The 24,643-nt window shown below is 41.6% G+C and overlaps 1 protein-coding gene across 1 annotated transcript in view; it reads right to left on the bottom strand.

The window, feature by feature from the left end:
• Positions 1–286: 286 nt before the first annotated feature.
• Positions 287–24,643, bottom strand: part of Pkd2 (polycystin 2, transient receptor potential cation channel) — a 42,981-nt gene continuing 18,624 nt past the window's right edge. Inside the window, exons 6-15 of the mRNA XM_021162290.3 lie at positions 22,686–22,914; positions 19,002–19,169; positions 16,423–16,604; positions 15,073–15,193; positions 10,901–10,999; positions 7,378–7,499; positions 7,064–7,181; positions 6,608–6,771; positions 3,295–3,442; positions 287–2,302 (exon numbers count right to left, since the gene is read on the bottom strand). Of these exons, the coding sequence (XP_021017949.1) occupies positions 2,066–2,302; positions 3,295–3,442; positions 6,608–6,771; positions 7,064–7,181; positions 7,378–7,499; positions 10,901–10,999; positions 15,073–15,193; positions 16,423–16,604; positions 19,002–19,169; positions 22,686–22,914 (1,588 nt within the window). The 3' untranslated portion in view covers positions 287–2,065. The remainder of the gene's footprint in view (positions 2,303–3,294; positions 3,443–6,607; positions 6,772–7,063; positions 7,182–7,377; positions 7,500–10,900; positions 11,000–15,072; positions 15,194–16,422; positions 16,605–19,001; positions 19,170–22,685; positions 22,915–24,643) is intronic.

The raw sequence follows: 24,643 nt of genomic DNA, 5'->3' as shown, positions 1-24,643 counted from the left end.
TGGATACCACATAATGAATGCACTTCAAGTTGAAGTTTGTTCACTTTATAACAGTACAGTACGCATACATAAATACATACACACAATAATACCCCTGCAATCCAATACCTAGGAAGGAAAAAAATTAGTGTAGCATATTCAAAAGAAAATGCTTGATGTGGAGCCATCAGAATCAAGGAAACATGGCGTGCCTTGCTTCTGTGGAAGCTGACCGAGAAAAGGCCTGTCTACTCAGCAGTCTGTTGGAGGTTTGGTATATTCTAGGAAGTCAATGAATTCTTGTGAATTTCTTTTTTTTTTTTTTAGATTTATTTATTTTTATTATATGTAAGTACACTATAGCTGTCTTCAGACACTCCAGAAGAGGGAGTCAGATCTCCTTACAGATGGTTGTGAGCCACCATGTGGTTGCTGGGATTTGAACTCTGGACCTTTGGAAGAGCAGTCGGGTGCTCTTACCCACTGAGCCATCTCACCAGCCCCGTGAATTTCAAATACGGTACTAAGCCCAGGATTCTCTTCTACTTGTTCTCTACCTCTGGCTTCTCTACCAGCTTGGCTTTGTTTCTTCTGATCCCCTAGCTCTCAAAGGGCCAAGTTATTCAACAACTGGTGTGGTCACACGGGCGCCCTTAATCCCAGCACTCAAGAGGCTGAGAGCCAGTGGATCTCTGGGAGTCTGAGGGCAGCCTAGTTTACACAGTTAGTTCCAGGTCGGCCAGGATTATATAGTGAAAACCTGTCTTTGACAGACACAAAAACCAAAATGATATTGAGATATAGATGTCTCCTATAAATTTTGTGAGACCCTCTCTTAATGAAAACTACTGCTGATAGTCAACTTTTAGTGGATCTCTTCTGCAAATATATAAACCTACAATACCCAAGGCCCCTCACATAAAAATGAACTAAATTTGCATTATATGATTCCATTCTGATATATGACTAAGAATATTCTAAATATTAAGAATATTCTAGATACAACGTAAACCAGACCTCTACTTTTACAGAGCTTTTATGCACCTCAAAACTTTCTTAAAATACTGCTTCCCATGTACATATTTGCTTGAGTTAAAACTTTCACTACACAGTGAAAATATTCAGTGTTTGTCTTATTAGTTTTTTTAATATTAAATTTGGTTATAAATGAGACACATAGGAAAGAAAAATAGAGAAATTTCTATGCTAACAAATAATTGAAAAGTCAAATGTAGTAAGAATTGAAGGCCCCTTCCAATCCTACCTTTTTTTTTTTTTTTTGGTTTTTCAAGACAGGGTTTCTCTGTGTAGCCCTGGCTGTCCTGGAACTCACTCTGTAGATCAGGCTGGCCTCGAACTCAGAAATCCATCTGCCTCTGCCTCCCAAGTGTTGGGATTAAAGGCGTGCACCACCACCGCCGGGCTCCAATCCTACACTTTATCTTACAATTTATCTTTTGAGCTTTCCTTGCCAAATCTGAAACAAAAGCTAAATAACACAAAAATTAAATGATATGCTTAGTGCCACAAACTGGTATGGCGCTTAGCATCTATCTCAACTGTTCACGCACATTTTAGCACAGTGGCTACATACATACCCTTTCTCTGCACCCCAGAAAGGTTGCTGAAATACGACTCCTTCCTTAGAAGAAAGATATGCAGTAAGCTCCGAGTTACACCTCAGTGGAATGAAATGTCACGTTTTTCCTTAGCATCTCGCACTGGACTAATGCAGCAGAAAGTGGTGGCTCCACACAAACTCAGAGACTAGTGAAGGCTCTCCTCTAACTTCCAAACACTGTCACCTGAAGACACGGGCAGGGCACAACTCAGCGTACTTTCAAAGTTTTCTTCTTTCTGAACTCAATATTTACATCTAGATTTCTCACATGAGAAAAGTAAGACAACCTTCCTTGAACCACGGGTTAAGTTTACGGAAAATAAATTAAAGTGCAGAAAATTATAACAATTGGTCACAAAGACCAGCATCATAATGCAGCCGGGGTATATAAATACCGAACTTATCCTTGTCGTACTGGACAGCCACCTCTCAGTGTCTCAGGAACACACAAACACGTGTGGATTATTAGGCATGGACGTTGGCACTTCCATTTCCACCTCCACCTTCCAGGCCCTCTGCAGACTGGGAGGAAGGAGGGCGCGAGTTTCTGGGGTGCGGCTGGCCACCGAGTCCCACTTGTGTGCTTACACCATGACCTGTTTGCGAAGCTGCATCATCCGATTCCCAGCGCTCCAGCTCTTCCCGCACCAGGCGCTCCATCTGCTCTCTGTGGATCTCACTGTCCCGACCCAGTCGCGCATCCTGACAAGGGATTTAGAGAAACAATGGAAACCAGGGCAGTGTGTGTAGTACGTTATATATTCTACACGGAGAAGGGGTTAGAAATTTTAGGTGAAATGAGCTATAGTAACTTAAGACTGCAGATGGGAACAGTAAACGACAACAATTCTGAGCCAGTGGGATGACTGTATCTTCTACCCCGATGGCAGCGCTCTCAGAGGAAGGGGAACCTCTTGCCTTCTGATTACTATTTGATCTAAGGCTATATATGGAGGAAGAAAAGCACGGGATTAAGAGTTACAAAATGTGATGTGTTGAGAGCTTTTGGTGTCGCTTCTAGGAATTTGGCATTTGTCACTGGGCTCGAACAAGGAAGTAGGCTCAGATAAGAATATTAAAAACCATGGTCATGGGGCTTTGCACCTTGTGTGATCTCTCTGCTTACTACTTGTCTTAATTATTCCCTTGTGTGATCCTTTTGCTTACTACTCTGCTAGATTACTGTCTTGTGTGATCTCCTTGTTTACTACTTTGCTTGATTACTTTGTCTTTGATCTAAGAACTGACCATGTTTTTTTGGATGTACCTAGATGATATAAAAGCAGACTGGGAAAGAATAAAGCTGCTTCAGCCTCAGTACTGGCTGGAGTCAGGCTCTAATTTTGTCTAATTGTTTTTCTTCATTTTCAATCCTCCCTCCCTCCCTCCTTTGAGACGCTGTTGACTGACAGACCTGGCTTGGTCAGTGATGACAACCTTTAATGGGGTCTACTGAACTAAAGAATGTTTCTGCTCACAGGAGGAAAAAAAAATTTCTGAAAATAAACGGGAGCAATAGCAATGTTCATAACTTTTAGTACATTAATATTATATTGTTAATAAATATAATTTGTAACTCTATGTAGCCTTAAATAGCTTTTACTCTTCTTCAATACTTCCAGCTAAAAATTGTCATGGGTGAACATTTTGCATCCTTGGTGTCCACCTGTCAGCTTAAGCTCATGACTGTTTACCTCAGCCACACCATCCAGCAGCCGTCCTAACACCTCTCGTCTCTTCAGCTTGGCCCGCTCCATGATCTCCAGCTTGACAATCACAGCGTCAATCTTGGAAACGATGCTGCCAATGGAGTGCTCCATGCGGTCCACGCGCCTCACCAGTCTGCAGGGGACAACAGTGGGCAGAGCCTGTCACAGTCTCTGTCTCCTCAGCCCACCCGGTTTTTCCAATGGGGATGCCACCATAGCTCCTTCTTCTTCTTCTTCTTTTTTTTTTTTTTTTTTTTTTGGTTTTTCGAAACAGGGTTTCTCTGTGTAGCCCTAGCTGTCCTGGAACTCACTCTGTAGACCAGGCTGACCTTGAACTCAGAAATCCGCCTGCCTCTGTCTCCCGAGTGCTGGGAGTAAAGGCGTGTGCCACCACATCTGACCATAGTTCCATCTTAACCAATAGGCTAACCCAAAACACTCTCTACGTGGTCACAAGATTTATTGATAAACTGTAATAGGCCGGAGCAATGACCTCCATTCTTCTTGCCAATAAAATTGTGTCAAAGGCTTTTAAAAAAAAATCTATGTCCAACCTTTAGTCACAAGTACCGTTTTTTAGGAAAAGTTCTAGAGGAAATTCCATGTGCTACAAACACAGTCACATACACCGAGTTGCTTTTTAATACTGCAACACAGGACAGTAGCTACGCTAAACACCCAGAGGGAACTCATGTAAATAAATTATAGCTCATCTCTACAACACACATTGTACTGTGTCACAATCTTTCATGAAATGGAATCATAAATAAATAAAACTGTTAGTCGTGTGCTGTTTTATCATCTCACCATTTTGAATACAAATATTTAACTGCCTTAAATATGTCAAATGGCAATGATTTGAGTTCTCCCTTCCAGGCTCCTCTCTCCGTGATCCTAGTGGTTGAAGGGAGCTGCTGAATATGCTGGACCAGTATTCAGCCACTGGCTGCATGCCCTGGAGACAATGCTCAGTTCTCAATTGACAGTATAAGGATAGCTGTTCAAAACTACTTTTGTATTATTTTTTAAACTGCCTTCTCTGCCTCTTTTTCATTATGGACCGCACAATTTTAGGATTTTTTTAAAAAGATTTATTTATTTATTTCATGTATGTGAGTACAACATTGTAGCTGTCTTCAGACACACCAGAAGAGGGTATCGGATCCCATTACAGATGGTTGTGAGCTACCATGTGGTTGCTGGAAATTGAACTCAGGACCTCGGGAAGAGCAGTCAGTGCTCTTAATGGCTGAGCCATCTCTCCAGCCCCCTCAAAACTACTCTTAAAACCTCAATCCTTTTAAAGGTATAGAAATTTTCTTACGATCACATGACAGATAAAAATCATTTATTAGAAAGGCCAGCAAAGAAAAGTAAGAACTTGTGGCATTTAAAAATGCTCAACTATTTCTTCAAGTAATGTTTTTAACAGGTTTGCTAAGAAATACTACAAATTCAAGATACTCATAAAACTCAGAGAGGCACATCTGGATACACAGTGAAGGTGTACAAAGAGAAAAGAAAAAAAATGAAAGCACCAAGAAAACACTGATCTACAATGTTCAAAGAATCACATTGAGCTACATTCTCATCAGATACAACAAAGGAAATGAGAAGGAAATAAAATATGGTCGAGTAAAGAAAACTGGAGAGAATTCCCTGCTGGAGACATCCTTTATAGGAAGTCCTTAAGGAAAACTTCAGACTAAAAGCATAATTACATTCATCAGAATGATGACTTTTAAAAATGAACACCAATAAAGGTAACCATGTGAGTACAAACTAAACATAAACGACTTATTTCTTCCTTCACAGTTAAGAAGCAACTGTGTAAGACTTGTACGTAATAAGATTGTTGGACCTGTAACAAAAATGTAATATATTTGACAACTCCTCAGTAAAGGAGGTGGGTGAGAGCTAAGTTTTATTGGGGGAAGGAAATTATATTGAATGGTAACCTGAATCCAGAAGACAAATTTGAAGACAATGATGGTTAAAACAGAATAACATATACAATACATATATATACATATATATCAACAGAAAGTACAAAAGGAAGAGAGAAAACATAATCAGGATTAATATTTCTTTATCTCACAAGATTAAGTACCAATGACCCCAGAAAGCAGATACAAGTGCAAAGGCATCAATAATGACAAAGTGTGAAGAGTGAAACAATCTAATCAAAACTCAGCAATCTCCAAAGGAGATCCAACTCTATGATGCCCACATGGCTTAGTCTTTAATTACAGTTATTTACTGTGTGTGTGCACATGCTGTGGAGCGAGTGTGGAGATCAAAGGACAATCTATGGCCAGTGGGCTCTCTCCTTCCACCATGGGAGCCCTCAGGCTTACACTCAGGTCTTCAGCGTCTCTGATCACTGAGCCACCTCACCTACATGACACATATCTTACAATCAAAGATGCAAGATGTTGAAAATAAAGGGCCATGGTGTTAATATCATGCAAACTGCAATGGTAAGGAACAGAGTGACTCCAGTTATATTAGACAAAAACGTATTTAAAAAAAAAAAATCTCGGGCTGGTGAGATGGCTCAGTGGGTAAGAGCACCCGACTGCTCTTCCAAAGGTCCAGAGTTCAAATCCCAGCAACCACATGGTGGCTAACAACCATCTGTAACGAGATCTGGCGCCCTCTTCTGGAGTGTCTGAAGATAGCTACAGTGTACTTACATATAATAAATAAATAAATCTTTAAAAAAAAAATCTCATATTGACAGGAGGCCTAATCTATTAAAGACTTACTCATTACAAACATATATGCAACTGACAGCTTCAAATCACACTAAGCAGAACTTTCTTGAATTAACGGCACAAATGAATAACTTAATATTAGATATGGTTACCTTACTTTCAAAAGCAGATAGAAGTAAACAGGCATAAAATCAACACAGAAAGAGGAGATGAGAAACTGACAGGCACCTACAGAACAGTGAGCAGCAGCAGGATGAGCATTCTCCTCAATGACAGAGCCTGTGTTAGGCTGTAAGACATGAAAACACACCAACACACCCGTAAACGGTTACAAGGGCTCTGAGATCTGTTAAGACGATTCTGGCTGGAGGGAACGTGGAGAATGGTAACATTCTCTCTGCTTCCCTAACTTCTGATCATGGAGATCACTTTCAAAAGGAAAGATACTAGAGAACTTATTTGAAAGAAATGACATTAGTCATGACAAGAAGTAAATGTCTAAATGTCTAACGTCAAGAGAAGATGTATCATCTCCTTCTGATCCCAGTCAGCACAAACCTGAGGAAAACTTTAGTACTTACACTTGGAACTCTTCATAGGAAACCCCACTGGAGATGCTTCCCCTCCTCCTGGAGCTATGGCCACTGTCTTCGTCATCCTCCTCCTCAGAGTCATCCAGGCTTCTGGGGAAACTTCTGCTGCTCATCGGACGTGGTAAAGAGCTGTGTTCCAAGTCCAGGCCCTCCTGAAGAATATAGGGTCTTCCAGTGAGGGACAGATAGACCAAGACCTCGAAAAAATGTTTACCAAGGTCTTGGGCAAGCAGAAAATGGGGTGCTTGACATCAGGTCGGTACATTTTTTATTTCATAACTTGACAACATTTTGTATTAATTGACAACATTATAACTTGTATGAGTAAGCCAGGTAAATAAATAGGCTACTAATGTGTGCACTGAGGGTGTCGGGGAGAGAAGAGGAGAAAGGACTAATTAATATATAGAGATGCTGAGTCCTGTCATCCCCTAAACTGCTCACCCTCTCTTTCTCCAAGTCATCTCTCATCTGTTGATGCTCACGCTCAGTCAGTTCCTGGTCGCCGTCCTGGTCATATTTAGTGAATATGGCCTCAATCTCTGCATCTGTATGGCCCTTCCTGAAAGTATTGAGAAAACCGAAGTGAGTTTATTCGGCACATGGTCCAGTCCTAACACTGAAACATCAGAATGCAGGAGGGAGACATATAGCATGTTCCAGGAAAATACCTGCTTCCCCGAATGAAAAACATTTTTTTACCAGTACTTGGGGCTGAAACATCCTCTCATCACCAAGAATTAGCACATGGCCCTCACCCTTTCAGGTCTTGCCGAAGCTCATCAAAGTTTAGTTTGCCACCACCTTGCCGGAGACTCTCTGAAATGGCATCTACGGTGTTTCTTTTCAGTTTTAGTTTGACCAGTGCTTTTTGGCAGCCCTATTGAAAAAAGAGAAAGAAAAGAAAAACAAACGACATGGTTTTGTTTATTCCCCTTTTGAATTTTGTCTTTCAGTTACTGTGGAACTATTGAAAGTTCGATGCTTAGCGGATGATGGCTATTCAAGAAAAATGTGTTGGTGAAAGCAAGGAGTGTAATCTCAGTCTTTTATAAAACCTGAAGAAAATGTTCAATAAATCAGGAACTAAGAATCTCTTCCATATATTTACATATGTATATGTTTACATTTGAAATATAAAGAGATAAGTATATATCTTTGTAGCCCACTCTGTACTCCATATGTAACCCACTATGCACTCCATAGCTGTGTGCTCCCCAGAACACAGAGGAAAGGGCAGCAGCAATGGCTTGTTTATTTTTTTTTTATAATAGTAAGGCCTTTTGTTATAGGTAAAAACTTTTCTTTTCTTTTCTTTTCTTTTTTTTTTTTTTTTTTTTTTTCGAGACAGGGTTTCTCTGTATAGCCCTGGCTGTCCTGGAACTCACTCTGTAGACCAGGCTGGCCTCAAACTCAGAAATCCTCTGAGTGCCTCTGCCTCCCAAGTGCTGGGATTAAAGGCGTGTGCTACCACTGCCCGGCGGTAAAAACATTTCTTAAAGACAGTGAAATAAGGCTGAGCACTTTCAAGAAATTAGAGGCAAGCCTAAGGCAATTCGTCAGTGGTAGAGTACCTGCCAGTCACTGTGAGTGCAGGCCTCATGCTTAGCCGAAGGAGCACAGCAGAGACAATGATCAGCAGGGCCATCAGGCTGAAATTGTGCAGAGTGAACAGAATAATCACAGGGTAAATTAATTGTTCCATGGCTTTGAATTCCCTCATTAAAGCATTTAAACATGCCCCTGGTATGAATTGTACATTTACAGAAACAGAAAACCAAGCCCAATATTTACTGAGTATGCAGAAACTTAAACCACTAAGAGCTCTGAAGAGGAAAATGTTGAACTTCTTTGTAACATAACCAGAATTCTGAACACGGCTTGTCTTCTATGATGCTGTCACCTCGCCTAAACGAGAGCTGAACATACTTGCTATATGTTGGTGAATTATCATACCCTCCCTACAGGAAGATGAGCTCCTGACATTGTTTTCTTTTTCTCATTTCTTATTGAAAAGTATTTCCTCTGTTTGAATGGGAATGGTCTCCATTGTATCATATATTTAAACACTTGGTCCACAGTCGGTGAGGACTATTACCTCACTGTCTTAGTTAGGGTTTCTACTCCTGCAAAAACATCATGACCAAGAAACAAGTTGGATCTCATGGAGGCATTTCCTCAACTGAAGCTCCTTTCTCTGTGATAACTCCAGCTGTGTCAAGTTGATACAAAACTAGCCAGTACACTCACTATTAGGTATGGCCTTGTTGGCGTGTCTCTAGGGGTAGATAGACCTACAAAAGCTCACACAGTTCTCAGTCTCTCCTCTACTTGCTGATAAGATATAAACTCTCAGCTCCAGTGCCATGGCTGCCATCTGCTTTCTGCCTGCTGCCACACTTCCCACAATGATGGTCATGGACTCACTCTAGGAAACCATAAGCAAGCCCCAATGAAATGCTTTTCTGCTAAGTTTCCTTGGTCACGCTGTCTCTCCACAGCAATGGAACAGTAACTGAGAAACCCCTCTGGAGTTAACATGATATTTATTTGCAAACATAATTCTCTCTCCAACATGTTTTCATCATAATGTGCATTATTTATTTTGTGATACACTGATCTTCACTAAGTTGTTTTAGCTGTTTACCTGAATCTGTCAAACAGAGGCTGTGACTCCCTTCCCACAATGAGGTGTTCCTTCTACCAATCCATTTCCTTTATGCCCTTGTTTCTCTGCTCTGTGTTTATCTCTACTGGCCCATTCTCTTTATCTCAGCCAAGCTTTTTACTCTTCTACCTTAAAAAATATTATTGAGCTGAGCAGTGGTGGCGCATGCCTTTAATCCCAGCACTTGGGAGGCAGAGGCAGGCGGATTTCTGAGTTCGAGGCCAGCCTGGTCTACAGAGTAAGTTCCAGGACATCCAGGGCTACACAGAGAAACCCTGTCTTGAAAATCTATATATATTATTTTTATTTAAAGCTTTTCACTCTTCTACCTTAAAGTATTATTTTTATTTATGTGTATGTATGCATGTGCAAGCACACATGCATGTGGGTGCCCATAGAGGGTACAAGAGGGTCTCAAAATCCCCAAGCTGGAATTACAGTCAGTTCTGAGCATCCGTGAAGGTCTGGGAACCAAACCCAAATGCTCTGGAAAAGCAGCGAGTGCTCATAACCACTGAGCCACCTCTCCAGCTCCCCTATTCATTAAAGCACAAATTACATGGATTATCAGGGGAGACAAGAGAGCAACAGTATGTGCTTGGTGGTAGACGAACTCAACAGAGCCTGGCCATTGAGTACGATATACATGTTACTTAAGTGGTAATCTGCAGGCTACATAGCTAACAGTGGAGTTTGTACTTGGTGCTGTTGCCCACAATATTTTATGACAAAACAAATTTTAACCCCATTGTTGAAGACCTGATGTTATATAAAATAGCGTAATAGCTGAATTTTATAAATATCAAAACTCTGCTATGGGAAATGCTTATATACACAATACAAAGTAGTAAAACACTACCAATTGTGGTGCCGAATCCGAGATGACAGGAATCCAAGGTTCTACCAAGGGACTAAAACAAAATCACAGACAAGGTGGCTTGGGCTTGAGTGGGGAAGACATAGAGGAGCAACTCTCCCACCTGACACAATGAGGGGGACAGCTTGTGTCCTTGCCCTGCTTATCTATTTCTATGTCAGTTTCGGCCTTTAAGCTAAATGAAGCCACAGTGAGAAGAGCAAAGCACTTCCCTACCCTGCCCTTCCAGCTCACAGCAGTGATTACACGCTTGTGGAGGAGGTGCGGACGACATTCTTAGGCCCCCAAGCTGTGGCCTTGATCCAGAAGCTCTTTCTTGGGGCTCTACAGCTGTCACAGAAGGCTTGGGGTAAGTGGGGGGTGACTCTTTTCCTTCTGCCTCAGATGACTGAGACAGAAGACCTGGTAATAGATGTGAGACCCTTACAGTGTGTTGTGAACACAGGGCTCCAGTTCACTGAGTAAGTAAGAACCAAAAAGCTTATTCTAGAATCGAATTCAGACCATAAAAGGACCCTCAGAATTTAAGGCCTAGCCTAGGTATTAAGCTTCCCACCAAAGAAAGCATTTCAACTATTTCTGAAATAAAGCAACCTACCCATTACTTCAAATAACTTCAATGAATCAACGTTGATTTGGTGAACTGATTAAAATATATTAAAAATTATATACAGACAGACACACACACTGTGTGTGCACACGCACATAAAACTATGGGAATTAGGGGATAGCCTACCTTTCTGATAAGGTCTGAGAGTTCCATTTCTGCTTTCTGCTGGGCCAGATCGGATTTCACTTCAGAGTACGAATCATTGATGATCGCCAGGAACATATTCTGTTTATAAATCAAAGGATAAAATTCAAATATATTTGAAAGCAATATAATAATCGAGACATCCTTTTTTGTTCACCTTTTTATCCAATCTGAATAATTAGGAAGCCACTAATTAAGTTTTGAGCTCATATTCTCGGAAGCTATGTTTTCACCACTATGTCATACGGAAGGAAGTTTCACTTAGAGAGGCAGGCATCTCGTGCATCTTAGTTTAGTCAGCTCAACAGAAACTAGAGTCACTTGGAAAGAGCGAACCTCAAATGACAAACTGGCTCTATCAGATTAGCCTGTAGCAACTCTGTGGGGGCACTTTCTTGATTGATGATTGGTTGGAGAGGGTCCAGCCCACTGTGGGCGGTACCTCCCTTGGGCGCATGGTCCTGGGTTGATTGAAGGAAAGAGCAAGCAAACAAAACCCAGGAAGGAAAGAAGAAAACCAACGGAACTGCACAGCCTGTCTACTGTTTGTAATACGGAGCTGGGCTCAACAGCGTCCAACATGTTAAAGCAACTTCAACTGCAGTTGTCACATCAGATCTTCCAACCCAAACCCTCACACCACAAGAAAATGAAAGATCGCTTGTCAAGTCAGCTGAACCTCGCTCATACCTATGTCACCTTGAAGCACAACTTCCAGAATTATAGAAAACCCAGTAACAAAAGCCTAAAATGTGGGACTCTCCTGGGAGTTCTCACCCTTTGTGATAGGCTTCCGCAAGCACAGTTCCTTACTTGCCCTGCCTTGTAACTCTTTCTTGATAGAGACAACAGGCAGCCTTCTGTCTGCTTCTGTCCTGAGGCTCCTCCAGCAAACACGGTCCTGCCCACAATGCTGTCTGTCCTGTGTGTATGTGTTGTGGTGAGTGCACATGTGTGCCTGTGTGCATGATTTTTCTATTGTCTCCCTCTTATTGCCTTGAGACAGGCTCGCTCACTAAACCTGAAGCTCATTCATTGGCTAAGTTGGCTAACCAACAAGATCCAGTAATCCACTTGCCCGCACCCCTGTCTCAGGGCGGGCAGGTGCCGGGTGTTATACAGACACAGCCAACCACCATTCTTGTCATTTTATTTGACTGCTGGAGAGTCAAACTCAGGTGCTCACACGTACAGAGCGATCATTCTTCCCCAGTAAGCCATCTCCCAAGACCTCATTTGACTTTTAAAAAATATAATTATCTCTATTTTTTGAGATTATAGTATAATACAAGTATCTTTCTTTCTTTCTTTTTCTTTTTCTTTTTAAACAGTGCTTTCCCTATATGTGTCTCAGGTTGGTCTCAAACTCACACAAACCTACCTGGCACAGCCTCAAAAGTGCTGGGATTGTCTGACCCACTTGGTTTCAAAATTTGTTTTGCATTTATTTTCTTTGTGTGTGTGTGTGTGTGTGTGTGTAGGGGGCCTCTGGTGTGCTCACCCCTTCAGTTATGTGTGGCACTCACCCCTGCATGTATGTGTGTGTGAGATGCTCACCCCTGCGGGTATGTGTGGCGCTCACCCCTGAAGGTATGTTTGGAGCTCACTCCTGAAGGTATGGGTGGCACTCACCCCTGCAGATCTGTATGTGTGGTGCTCACCTTTGCAGATATGTGTGGTGCTCATCCCTTTAGGTATGTGTAGTGCTCATCCCTGAAGATGTGTATATGTGGAGCTCACCCCTGCAGATATGTATGTGTGGTGCTCACCCCTGCAGATATGTATGTGTGGTGCTCAACCCTGAAGATCTGTGTGTGTGTCACTCATCCTGGCAACCACAGAATGCCTTCCCCACTCACTTCTACCTCCACCTTATGTATCAATACAGGGTCTTTCACTCCAACCCAGAGATCCCTCACTTGGCTAGTTTAGCTAGGCTGTTTGTTCAAAGGATTCTGCCTGCCTCTATTTCCTGAGCCCTGGGATTATAGGCTGGCTGCCTTGACTGAGCCACATTTACATGGAGTCTGAGAATGCACACTTGAGCTCCCAGACTTGAACAGCAAGCGCTTTACCCAGCAAACCAGCTCTGTAACCTCTCGGTTTGCATTTATAAATTATAAAATGGGAAATGACAGGACCTTCCTTAATGGGAAAGTCGATGCTGTGCTCAGTAAGGTCCTAATATATGACAGGTTCTAATTGCTCATCATCACAGCTGCTGTCGTTTACAAATGCCTAACATTCCCTTCCCCAGTGGCAATGGATATTTCCATCTGTTTGCGACACCTTCTCAGAGCACTGCAGTTAGTATATCAGATCAGCTTTCTGTGTGCTGTCTGTATCTGATAACAGTGGTGAGCTAACAGAGGTATCTTCAACTATGCCTGCTATCCCCATGAATCCATGAAACCTGAGAAAGTCCAAGCCCTATCCCTCATTTCATGGCTCCCTCTACTGTGTAACACATCACCAAATGCATAAACAGTATAATCTATACTATATGTTATGTAAAATATCTGTATAAGAATATAGGCTTTGGTAATATTTAACGAGTAACTCATGAATGAAAATTAAGACTCTCATTTTACTGCTGAATTATAAATCTCTATAAATTAAGGAAGACTATTGTTTAAGATTGGATATCACAAATTAAAACAACATAAACTACATATAAATCCTCAGGTGTGTGCTCCACTACACGTAAACACTTGGGAGTGTACTCCATTACACATAAAAAAAAAAAAAAACGCTCAGGTGTGCACTCCTGTATACATAAATCCTTGGGCCTGTGCTCCACCACACATGAATTAAAGTGTGGATTCTATGAGATTTCCAAGTAGACATAGACAGTGGCAGATATAACTTTTTAAAGGCAGTCTTAAACACACAAACGGAGAATTCTCTCCTGCTCTTGTGTCTGACTTAACGAGAGGACTCTATATAACCTCGGTGCTAGATGGCTTTAGCTAGTGCAGCACAGTGATCCTGTCCTATTTGAGCTTTTCAAACCATCACCGTGTGTCCTCACAGGTGGTGGAGGTCAACTGAAGAGTCTGCTGCGGGACGAACTTCATGCTTCAGAAATCTTGGCAGACAGCCAGGTGCCGCAGAACCCACAGTCAGAGAGCATCAAAGCCTTGACAACCCCTCCTTTCCCTTAATCCATGACAGAAAGGGATCAGTTAATGATGGAAGTTAACACCTAGCCACTGTACTGGCCAAAAAGGCAGGGTGTGAATGAATGGACTTGCAGAGTCACACTGCCCCTTGCATCCCAGCAGTGGCTACCAGATACTTTGGGAGTATCATCTGCCAAAAACAGGGACACATGGCTGGACCTTGGAAATGTGACCCTGAGTGACTGGAATAGCTGCTCAAACTTTCAGAAGGGAAAATCTGAGAGGATTTGGATGAAATATGCCTTCTCCCTAGTTAAGCTAACTTTGCTGCACACATGCTCAGTGGACAAGTAGAACATAAAGATGTCACGAAAAGAACGACTCAAACAAATCTTACTAATTTAAAGCTAATGGTAACAGTTGTTCCAAATCAAGAGACTCGAAGGTATTTTCAAACATATTTGGAGAGCAATTCCTAATGACTGTTAGATTTACTTTTAAGTTTAGTACATGCTGGGTTTTTGTAGGTAGTGCTCAGGCCTGAGGACCATGAAAAAGTTGAAATAGTATCTTAATCTTGACCCCTGATAATTCACCAACCACAACTCTTGACGTCCTATTTCTAAGTTGCTTTGTTAGTTCATATTTTATCAACAAAAAGAAAGAAATGCGTAGTCATACCAGCAAGACACTGAGAAGGCAAAAAGTACCACCATGCTGTGGAAGGAGGTGGCAGTTACCACTGAGGCAAAACTGCCATGTTGGGAACTTGATAAATTTGTACATTTTATAACTATTTTTACAGTCATTAGATACATGTATATAGATAATGGAAAGACTACGGGAAAAATAAACTATCTTAAAACTGTAAACCAATGGAAAAACAGTTTTCTAGAATTAACATTTTTTTCTGCTTTTCATAGGTTAATTTGAAGTGATGGGTGATCAAGCATGAGAGAAGAGAGAAGGTGGTGGTGACTCAGGAGAATAAAGTTTAAATCACCTCACTGTAAAAAAAAAAATTATACATACCAAAAGAATGAAGAACATAAAGAACACAAATGTAGTAAAATAAAGTGGCCCCAAAACTCGGTTAGCTTCCTCGATCTCTGCGAAGTTGATATCACCCAAAATGATGCGGAACTGGGTGAAGCTAGGGAAAGAAAACAGAACACAGTCCAAAGGCAAACAGTGTCCGTGGTGGACACGCGCTTACCAAAGATGATTCATATGCTGGCATAGACGGGGAAGTCTAAGAGAGCCACCCAAGAGTTAAAACCGCTGACCTCTTTGGGGAAGTCTTATTACTTGTACTGTCAATTGATGATGCTTTCTAGAATGATAACACGGCTTCATATTATATATACCATTTCTGCTTAATAGTACATCTTATTCCTGGATGATTTGTATAGCAAGAAGACATGATCTGGGTAAAAACTAGCAACGCAGAATCTTCGTAACAGTCACACTTGGTCTGAAGTTAAAACATCTTTAAATAATAGCAATGATGACAAAAAGGTACATTGAAAGATGGCCAAAATAGTAGGGTTCAAAGGGCCAGCACCCTCAGTCACGTAACATGAGGTCACAGTGGCTAGACGTTGGCAGTGACATCACTTCCTTTCCTGGCTTTCATCAATAAGGAGGAGTAACTGGGGACCCCTGTCCACAAAGCTGCATTGACTTTCACTATCATGATCTTCTCTTTCCCCAGTCATCCGGTCACTTCTTTGTGAATGGCACAGAACTGTAATTCAGGGTATAGTAGCTTGGTTTTGTTTTTGGTATATTTGAGAACACTGGAGAAAAATTAAGATTGGTGAACTGATTTTAGTTTCTTCTATAATATTAGAAATATGTTTTGTCTCCTAGAAGTGGAAACCTAAGATACAGGCAACAATATTCAACAGGAATGAAATGCAGGGAAATTGCTTCCTTTTGTCGGGGGTGAGGGCCAGGGGTAGGGAGGACAGAGTCTGGGGGGTAGAACCCAGGGCTAAGCATCTGCTCATGTGTACTTCCTCCTGCAACTGGACATTTAAAACCCACCCGAGCTGGATGTGGCAAAGATCTTGATCTTTGGACTAGTGTTCTCCCCATGGCTGTTCCACTCTATTTCACTACTTAAACACTGCTTCCCTAAAAGGACCAACATCTCAACACAGCTTGTTTTCTTTTGTAGGAAAATGTTTGTGGATGAAGTAACTGAATCTGCATTTTTAACATTTGTTCGTCAAACAGTGACAAGACTATCTTGCTGTAAAGAACGCGATGGCATCTCAGATTAAACCTATTTTTAAGACGATTTTTTGAAAATTTACTACTGGACAATTTCATACATGTGCAGAAAAACCTTTTCTTCCTCACTGCACAGATACTTACATACATTCTTGGAAAGTGCTGAAGTCATCGACCTGGGTGCCGAAGACAAGGTATGCCAGCTGTGCGTATGCCAAGAAGATGATGGAGAACATTATGGTGAAGCCGAAGAGGTCTTTGGCACATCGAGACATGGTTGTGGAAAGCTGGCTCATGGTCCTATTAAAATTGATGAATTTGAAGAGCTGCAAGAGGGGACAAGGACAGTCGATGAGTGGATGACACAATGTGGTCCACATAGACAATGGAATTCTTCTACCATAAGAGGGAATGAGATTGAATGACGAGGACTTTGAAAGCCAAGTGAAAGAAGCCAGATGCAAAGCCTTGAGCTTTGTATGACTCCATTTGTTTGAGGCACCCTGAAGAGTCAAATTCACCAGGACAGGGAAGGGAATACAATGGAAAGTTGATGAGTCAGAATACAGCCTTTCCCGTTGGGATTACAAAAAATGTTTGGCAAGGCACAGCAGTGACAGATACTATACTGTGCCGGGTGCTTCGTGCTTCTGAAATGTGCATGTGAACCAGTGAAAGTGGATCTGTGTAACTCATCACAGTAAAGAAGAGTAAGAGAGAAATGATTTACTTATACTTCGTGCCTCTTTCAAGTCTAGGAATATCTACCTTGTCATTCCAAAAGTATTTGTTGAGTACGTAGATCACGCTAGGTAGTTACTGTCCCCAGCGCTGGGAGTGCAATATGTAAAGTATTTGTTGAGTTCTAACCTAACACTAGGGACCCTCCTCAATAGTGAGCTAAGCAAAGCTTCTGCCTCCATTTTGCTCACATCTTGTATCACAGTTACAATATGGTAAAAACATGTTTAAATGTGACTGATAAATAAGTAATAATGTCCCCCAAGAGGACCAAACTAAAATGGGATTGGGGAAGAACACTAGCAAAAAATAAAGTCAGAAAATAGTTTCTGTGCATCTTCATCATGTACTGATGAAGGGGTCACTACAGGAAACTGCCTTGAATCTTCAGTGACTTTAATCCTGGTATTTTTGCCTCCAGACACCAGCCAGACTGGGAGCCAGCTGAGCCTGCCTGTGAAGCCCACTGAGCAGGTGGACAAGGATCTAAGTCCAGCAGCTAAGACTCTAGCTGACAGCTTAGGTGCCAGTATAATGTATGCAGACTAAGGTAGAAGGCTGTGTGCAGAGCACACGGGAGGATCAGGCATAGCTCCTGCCTGGAAGAAGCTAAAGGTCATGTTTTGGGAGGCAAAGCAATAAATAAACAACAATACTTATGCTACACATTAAGAGAGAACTCTCTAGACTCTTACTTAGTGGTCTTTTACAAACTGTTTAATTTCTATATTGTTATGATCAGTATTACTTACTAATGAAACCCCTATTTTTTAGGATTTATTAATTTATGTATATGAGTACCCTGTCACTGTCTTCAGATACACGAGAAGAGGGCATCAGATTCCATTACAGATGATTGTGAGCCACCATGTGGTTGCTGGAAATTGAACTCAGGACCTCTGGAAGAGCAGTCAGTGCTCTTAACTGGTGAACCATCTCTCCAGCCTGGAACTCCTATATTTAATTTACTCATTCATTCTTTAGATCTGGGGCAGAACCCATTGCCTCACAGATACCAACCAGACAAGGCCTCTGCCACTGAGCGACTCCACTAACTCCAACTCCTACTTATTTTATGATAAAGTTTGGTGTTGGTGATGGACTCTCTTGAACAAGCAATAAATGACTGAGAATGTAAAGAGCATAATGTGGGTCCATGCTTTCGGGGGCCACACATAAGCCGCTGGGTAAGAGCCTTCTCTGAAAGCTGCTTTTGAGAGCTTGCTGTGATGGTCCTAATATGGTCGCCATTAGCAACACAGAGATAGAACATGACTGTTGGGGTGGAGGAAGTGAAGTTTTAGTTATGTTAAACCTCATTTAAATGTACACTGTACACGGAACCAGGAGCTGGCTATGTTTGCACAGCACAACCACTGAACCTGAGTTGCCAGCTGCATCACAAAGACTGAGCTTTTCTGTAGTTCCAGAATTTGGGATCACCGTCCTGAAATGCTCCGGGGTCTATGCAGGGAATGAGTGGGAAAGAATCCACTCAGATGAGCTTCTGATGCTGCCATGGTGGGGCGGGGCTTCCTCTGCCCTCCCAGGAAGAAGCGGTCCTTTTATTAAGTGCTTCCTGCTTTTCTCTCCTCCCCCCTGCTCTCCCACTCTCCCCCTCTCTCCTCTTTTGCAGCCCAATGTTTTTCTGAGTTCCTTTCCCTAACCCACATCTTGTTAAATGCTGACCTCTAGAGTAGCCTGGGGCCCCAGATCCATGGGACATGACACTTTACTATGTTTTAAACAAAATGCACAGGATCAGATCTGACAAGAATTTGGAAGGCAAGTTGTTCCATCCATAGTAACAGGGAGGTTCACAGAAGCTGCCATCTACATGACTGCAAACTATGCAGCAACCTCATCTAGCCATTTCAATCAGCCAAAAAAGGCAAATCTATGTTTTCCAATGATCTGTGTGAATCATCATCACCATCATCATCATATATGCATCTATATATGAAGAATGTGACATAAATTACCTTAATCCAGACCAAAAATACCATGACAGCAGCTATATTGTTGAACTGTATTTGCCAGTATGCCACATGCTCAAAGTTGGGGAAAGAATTTTGATCTTCGAGAAACTGTAGCAGCCCCTCTGCATTTGACATTCGGTAAATGTTAATCACCATGGCTACTACCGATAACTGGAAGACAAAAAGAGTTATACTTATTACATCACTTTAGAAATAGACAATCTACCTTAAAATGCCTATTTTTAATCTACTGATTAGAGGACTGACCATATTACTGAGCCAACAGCAGCAGCCATCAGCCATCAGCTCTAAATGTGCAAACGACAGGCAGCCAACATTTCCTTAGGAACAGAAATCAACCGAGTACACGTGTGCAGCTGTATACACAGACTACACAGAGGAGATTACACAAAGCCAAGCTCACATTCAGAATGGAAGGCCTTCTGCCCAGCTGCCAATCACAGCTGAAGAGCCAGACCCTCTTGTTTTTCATGCAGGTATGCTTCCTGAACACCCTCCTGCTGTAGCTCAAATTCTCCTTTCTCTCTTGGAGGCTCTAAATTATCTTGTATGAGACTCGGTTGAAAAGGGGTGAGTCAGTCAGCAAATCCAACGATAATCGTTTATCCAAATCCCAGATAATTTATTATTTAGTCAAGATGTTTTAAGTACAAAAACAAACAAAAAACCCCAAACACCACCAACAAAAATCAGTATCACGCTGACTTTCCTTGTCTTCTTCCAAAATAGGGAATGAGAAGGAGAGGAGAGTTTTTGAGGACGTGTGTGTTGTTAAATCACTCCGAATTTTTCTTTGTAATTCTCATTTCTATCTATAAAAGACCTTCATCCCCAAACCAGAACACAACCTTTAGGAGGGCAGACGGTTGGGCTGTCCTGTGTGTCCCCGTGTCTCTAAGGCCTTGAGCACAGCCAGGCGCCTGATAGGGTAGATTTGTTGAATAAATGACTTATTTTCACCAGGGAAGCTAAGCCATAAACATTATTTAAATTTAGACTTTTAAAGTATTTCTTTCAGTCGTTCTAAAATTTAACTGGCTGGGACAAATGGCTAGCTGCTGATACAAGAAGGAGTCTTCAGTGTATTTGCTAGAGTAAAAGACAGGAAAACACACGGAACAACTGCAAAGGGATTTTTGAGATGCTGGGCTCTAGGTGAACTTAAATTTCAGCTGGATAAAACAAAAGCCCTCTTTGTACTCTTTCAGAGGTTTGCTGACATAGGGGAGCAGGTGCAGCGGGGATGGCCTTTCTTCTCTTTAGGCAGCAAATGCTTCAAAGGAGACATGGGATGATATTGACTGAGTCATGGCAGCACTAAGGTTAATCTCAAGTTATCAGCTGCAGAAAGTAAGTCTTCAAAGGGAGGCTGGCAAACCCTTGTGGCTATGGGATCAAAAGACCACCCTCAACTCTATACCAGCAACCACTAGTCCAGGATCTTCAAAGTGGACAAAGTTCACCAGTGTATGAGGAGAAAATCTAACTCTGTGTGTGTGTGTGTGTGTATGTGTCTCTATGTGTGTATGTATTTGTGTGTGTATCTGTGTGTGTCTGAGTGGTTAGAAAGCATATTAATATTTGAATGGACAATAAGCAAATGTGTCTGATATGAAATATAAACATAAACATGCATTATAATACTATATACACTTTTCTAGATAGACTTTAAAAGTATTTGTGTAACATGTAGTAACATGTTTACAGTTTTATGTAGTAAGTAGAAATATACTCAAATGTTAAAAACTAGAATTCTACTAATTTGTATCATTTTAATTCTATGCAGGTCATTGTTTTTATAGCTATACCCATTATACCTACACATGCACCACAAATGATGAATACATTCAATAAATTAGGATACACAGTTAACTTATTCACTGATCAGCATTCAAGATTTAAAATGTTTAGTGCTGACTAGTTTTGGTAACATGGACATTAATTACATCTGTAATTAATTGCCATTTAGCATACATCTATCTATCTATCTATCTATCTATCTATCTATCTATATATATATATCAAAAAGTAGCTTTGTACCTTCCACAGTTGTCTCTCTTGTTTGCCTCAGTACTAATTGTCTTTGTAACATTGCTTGGTATTAATAACACTTTAGTACTGAGTGGTTCAAGCAGTTACCTTGACTTGTATGAAGTGTGTGATGTTACAAGAACACAGGAAGGGTGGGAGGCACCAGCATCCGGTGCACACTGAACACATTCTGAGGAGACTTTTAGGTCAAGTGGGAGCCGTTTCTGAAGTGCAAATGTGCATGCATGCCTCAGGCGGGGGCAGAGCCAATGAGAGTCAGCATGAGGATTTAACGCGCGCTCTTCTGTGAGAAGCACTTGGAGAGGTGTGACACACACCCTGGGCTCTACTGTTTAAGCCATTTTACTACCATTGTTATCACTGCTGCTAGTACCAGTGCTGCCTTGTGGTCTATGTTCTCATGGTTCCTCCCCACGTCTTAAGTACTTGTTCTCTTACACTTGAATAACATGTTCTGTAACACTTGATAAAGATTTGATATATGCTTCACAAATGCCAAGTAACTTTTGAATTTGGAACAAGGAAAAGAATACTAGCAGGAAGAAGCTGAGAGGAGACAGAGCTCATTGGTGAGTGCAGTTCTCTCAGGAGTCCAGAGAACCTCCCGGAATTTGGAGACAGCGGGACACACGGACATGCAAGGCGTGGGGCACCAGCTATGTGAAAGAATGCTTAAACACACGACAATCAGGCACAGTGTCAGGAACCTAAAGATGCAAGAGGACAGAAGAGCTACTGAAGAAGGAAAAGCTTATAAAATTAATTTTTACACTAAGGACTCTGAAAAGAAGCAATGGATGTGACTTATGGATATGGTTTAAATTTTGTTCCCTTTGGACTGTGTGATATAGGAGTTCCAAACTATAGGAGGTTTCCTGTATTATACAAAAAATTTTAGGCTGTTTATTCCTGTCACAATTTGACACTTAAAATATAAAATAATTTTCACTGGCAGAAAAGTATTATTACAAAAAAGAAACTTTCACATTTCATCCTACAAATCTTTGTTTGTTTTTTTTTAAAAAAGATTTATTTATTTATTTATTTATTATATGTAAGTACACTGTAGCTGTCTTCAGACACACCAGTAGCTGTCTTCAGACACACCAGAAGAGGGAGTCAGATCTCATTAGGGATGGTTGTGAGCCACTATGTGGTTGCTGGGATTTGAACTCAGGACCTTCGGAAGAGCAGTCAGGTGCTCTTACCTGCTGAGCCATCTCACCAGCCCCTCATCCTACAAATCTTATATGCCATACTAAACATAGAAATTTTGGTATTTTTGTTACTTAACTACTATCTTGTTACAAAAACAAAGATGAGAATAAAGTAAGCAAATAACAAAAATAAAGTACTTAAAGTAAATTAAATTACTTATTTGTGTGACTAAGTCAGAGCTCAATAAAAATATCAGAAATATAAACAAGTAGGTTCATACAAAATGAGGGGGAAAAGTATAACACAAAAGTTAATATAAAAGAAAATGTTAGGTTTGCTACTGGAACTATCAAGATCTCCAACACTGAAATCGAAGACTACTAATTAGCAAGCTCTTAGAATACAGAAAGGAAATGAGGGAGAAAGCAGGGAAGTTGGCGTTTTTCTCCAACCTACCACGACAATCACAACATCCAGACAATTCCAGAAACTCCTGAAATAGCTCAGTCTGTGAATCCGAATTTCCAATATCTCTTCCACCACATAGTAAATGATAAAGAAACAAAAGATGATCTCACAGGCTGCCAAGAAGAAATCAAAGGCTGTGACATAGCGGATCAGTTTTACAGGCTGAAACTGCCAAGAGGGTACTACGCCACCCGTTGCTGGGAACTCCGCCAATAACCTACAATGCAAAGACAACAATTAGGTTAACATGCAAGACAGACTCAAGAAAGGAAGTGTGTCAGGTCGGTCCCTGCACTATGAGGTGAGAACCAGTGTCTCGGGTTACCACAAGCTGGGGAATCCTGACCCTTGTTCTGTGTTCACAGGAACGTGTGCTTAGGAGGCAGACTTTTAGGCCTCCGATCCTGCAGGACGCCTCCCACCCACCGTCCCTTCCTTTGACTCTCCTGGTCTTCAAACTGCTAAACTAAGTGTGTGTGTGTGTGTGTGTGTTTGTGTGTATGTGCTGTGTATGCCTGTGTGTGTCTGTCTGTGTGTGTTCGTGTGTATGTGTGTTGGTGTGCCTGTCTATATTTGTGTCTGTGTATCTGTGTTGTGTGTGTCTCTGTCTCTGTGTGGATGTATGTGTGTGTTTGTATGTCTGTATGTGTATTTAACAAATAGCTCATCAACAAACTAGTCTTTGTAGACCCTCCATTAAATGTAAGCCATTCTGCTAGACACGGGAAGAAACTAGAGATACAGTAAGCCACACTGAAGCACATAGGGTCTAGATGAAAGCAGGGCATGCATTTAGTAGCTAACCCTGCCCCCAGATCAGCTCATTCATTCAATGACCAAGTGACATCTAATTAGTTCTTCAGTTTGCTAGTTCCTCCTCTTCCCAAGGGTGTGTCTCTCAGACACACCATACTCACCTACTGTCTGGAACAGGACTGTCTGTGATTTATATTCACACATTTAGCACTGGTTTTTACTGCATTCCTAACCTAACTGGGGACTTTTCTTGCCAAATTCCACTGTGCAGGTGTCACACTGAGAAAGTCCAGTGTTTCAATAATGAAAACAACCTTCCATATAACTAAAGTGAGACTCGATAACCCTGTAGTTTCAAAAGCCGTCAGTTGTGTGTGTGGTATCGTGATGTTCTTCATTGTGGGATGGTGGTCAAACCCAGAACCCAAGCTTCTAAGACACATACGGGATCCAGCAATGACTGAATCAAAGCCAGGACTCTGGAAGATGGGAATCCTCTTCACCAATTTGCTATCTGGTGGCAAGCACCAGTGGCAGCCAGAACGATACTAAAAGCACTGGACCCATTTTCAGCCTTCGTGAAACACGATAAGCAAGTGGCCCCTGTGTGTCAGAGCATCTCTGACCCACTGAGGCTCTCCACTTGTTAACCACAACTGGGAGCTTAGAAAGAAGTGAAGCAATTGCCCTGACAGTGCCATCTTTGAATTCTAGGGAGAATATAGAAAAGCAAGCAAACAAACAAAACACTGGAGACATCCCGCAATTAAACATTTTCTAGACTGTCAGAGTTGCCTGCAGTACTGGCTGGTTTTGTGTGTCAGAGTTATCTCAGAGAAAGGAGCCTCCCTTGAGGAAATGCCTCCATGAGATCCAGCTGTAAGGCATTTTCTCAATTAGTGATCAAGTGGGGGAGGGCCTATTGTGGGTGATGCCATCCCTGGGTTGGTGGTCCTGGGTTCTATAAGAAAGCAAGCTGAGCAAGTCAGGGGAAGCAATCCAGTATGTAGCATCGCTCTGTGGCCTCTGTATCAGCTCCTGCCTCCAAGTTCCTACCCTGGGTGCGTTCCTGTCCTGACATCCTTTGGTGATGAACAGCAGAGTGGAAGTGTAAGTAGAATAAATCCTTTCCTCCCCAACTTGCTTCTTGGCCATGATGTTTGTGCAGGAATATGGACCCTGACTAAGAC

The sequence above is a fragment of the Mus caroli genome, unplaced genomic scaffold, assembly GCF_978045245.1.
Source record: "Mus caroli unplaced genomic scaffold, Mus_caroli_1 scaffold_4, whole genome shotgun sequence".
NCBI classification, from domain to species: domain Eukaryota; kingdom Metazoa; phylum Chordata; class Mammalia; order Rodentia; family Muridae; genus Mus; species Mus caroli.
The sequence above is the reverse complement of the archived record's forward strand: the minus strand, read 5'-3'. Positions and strand labels throughout refer to the sequence as shown.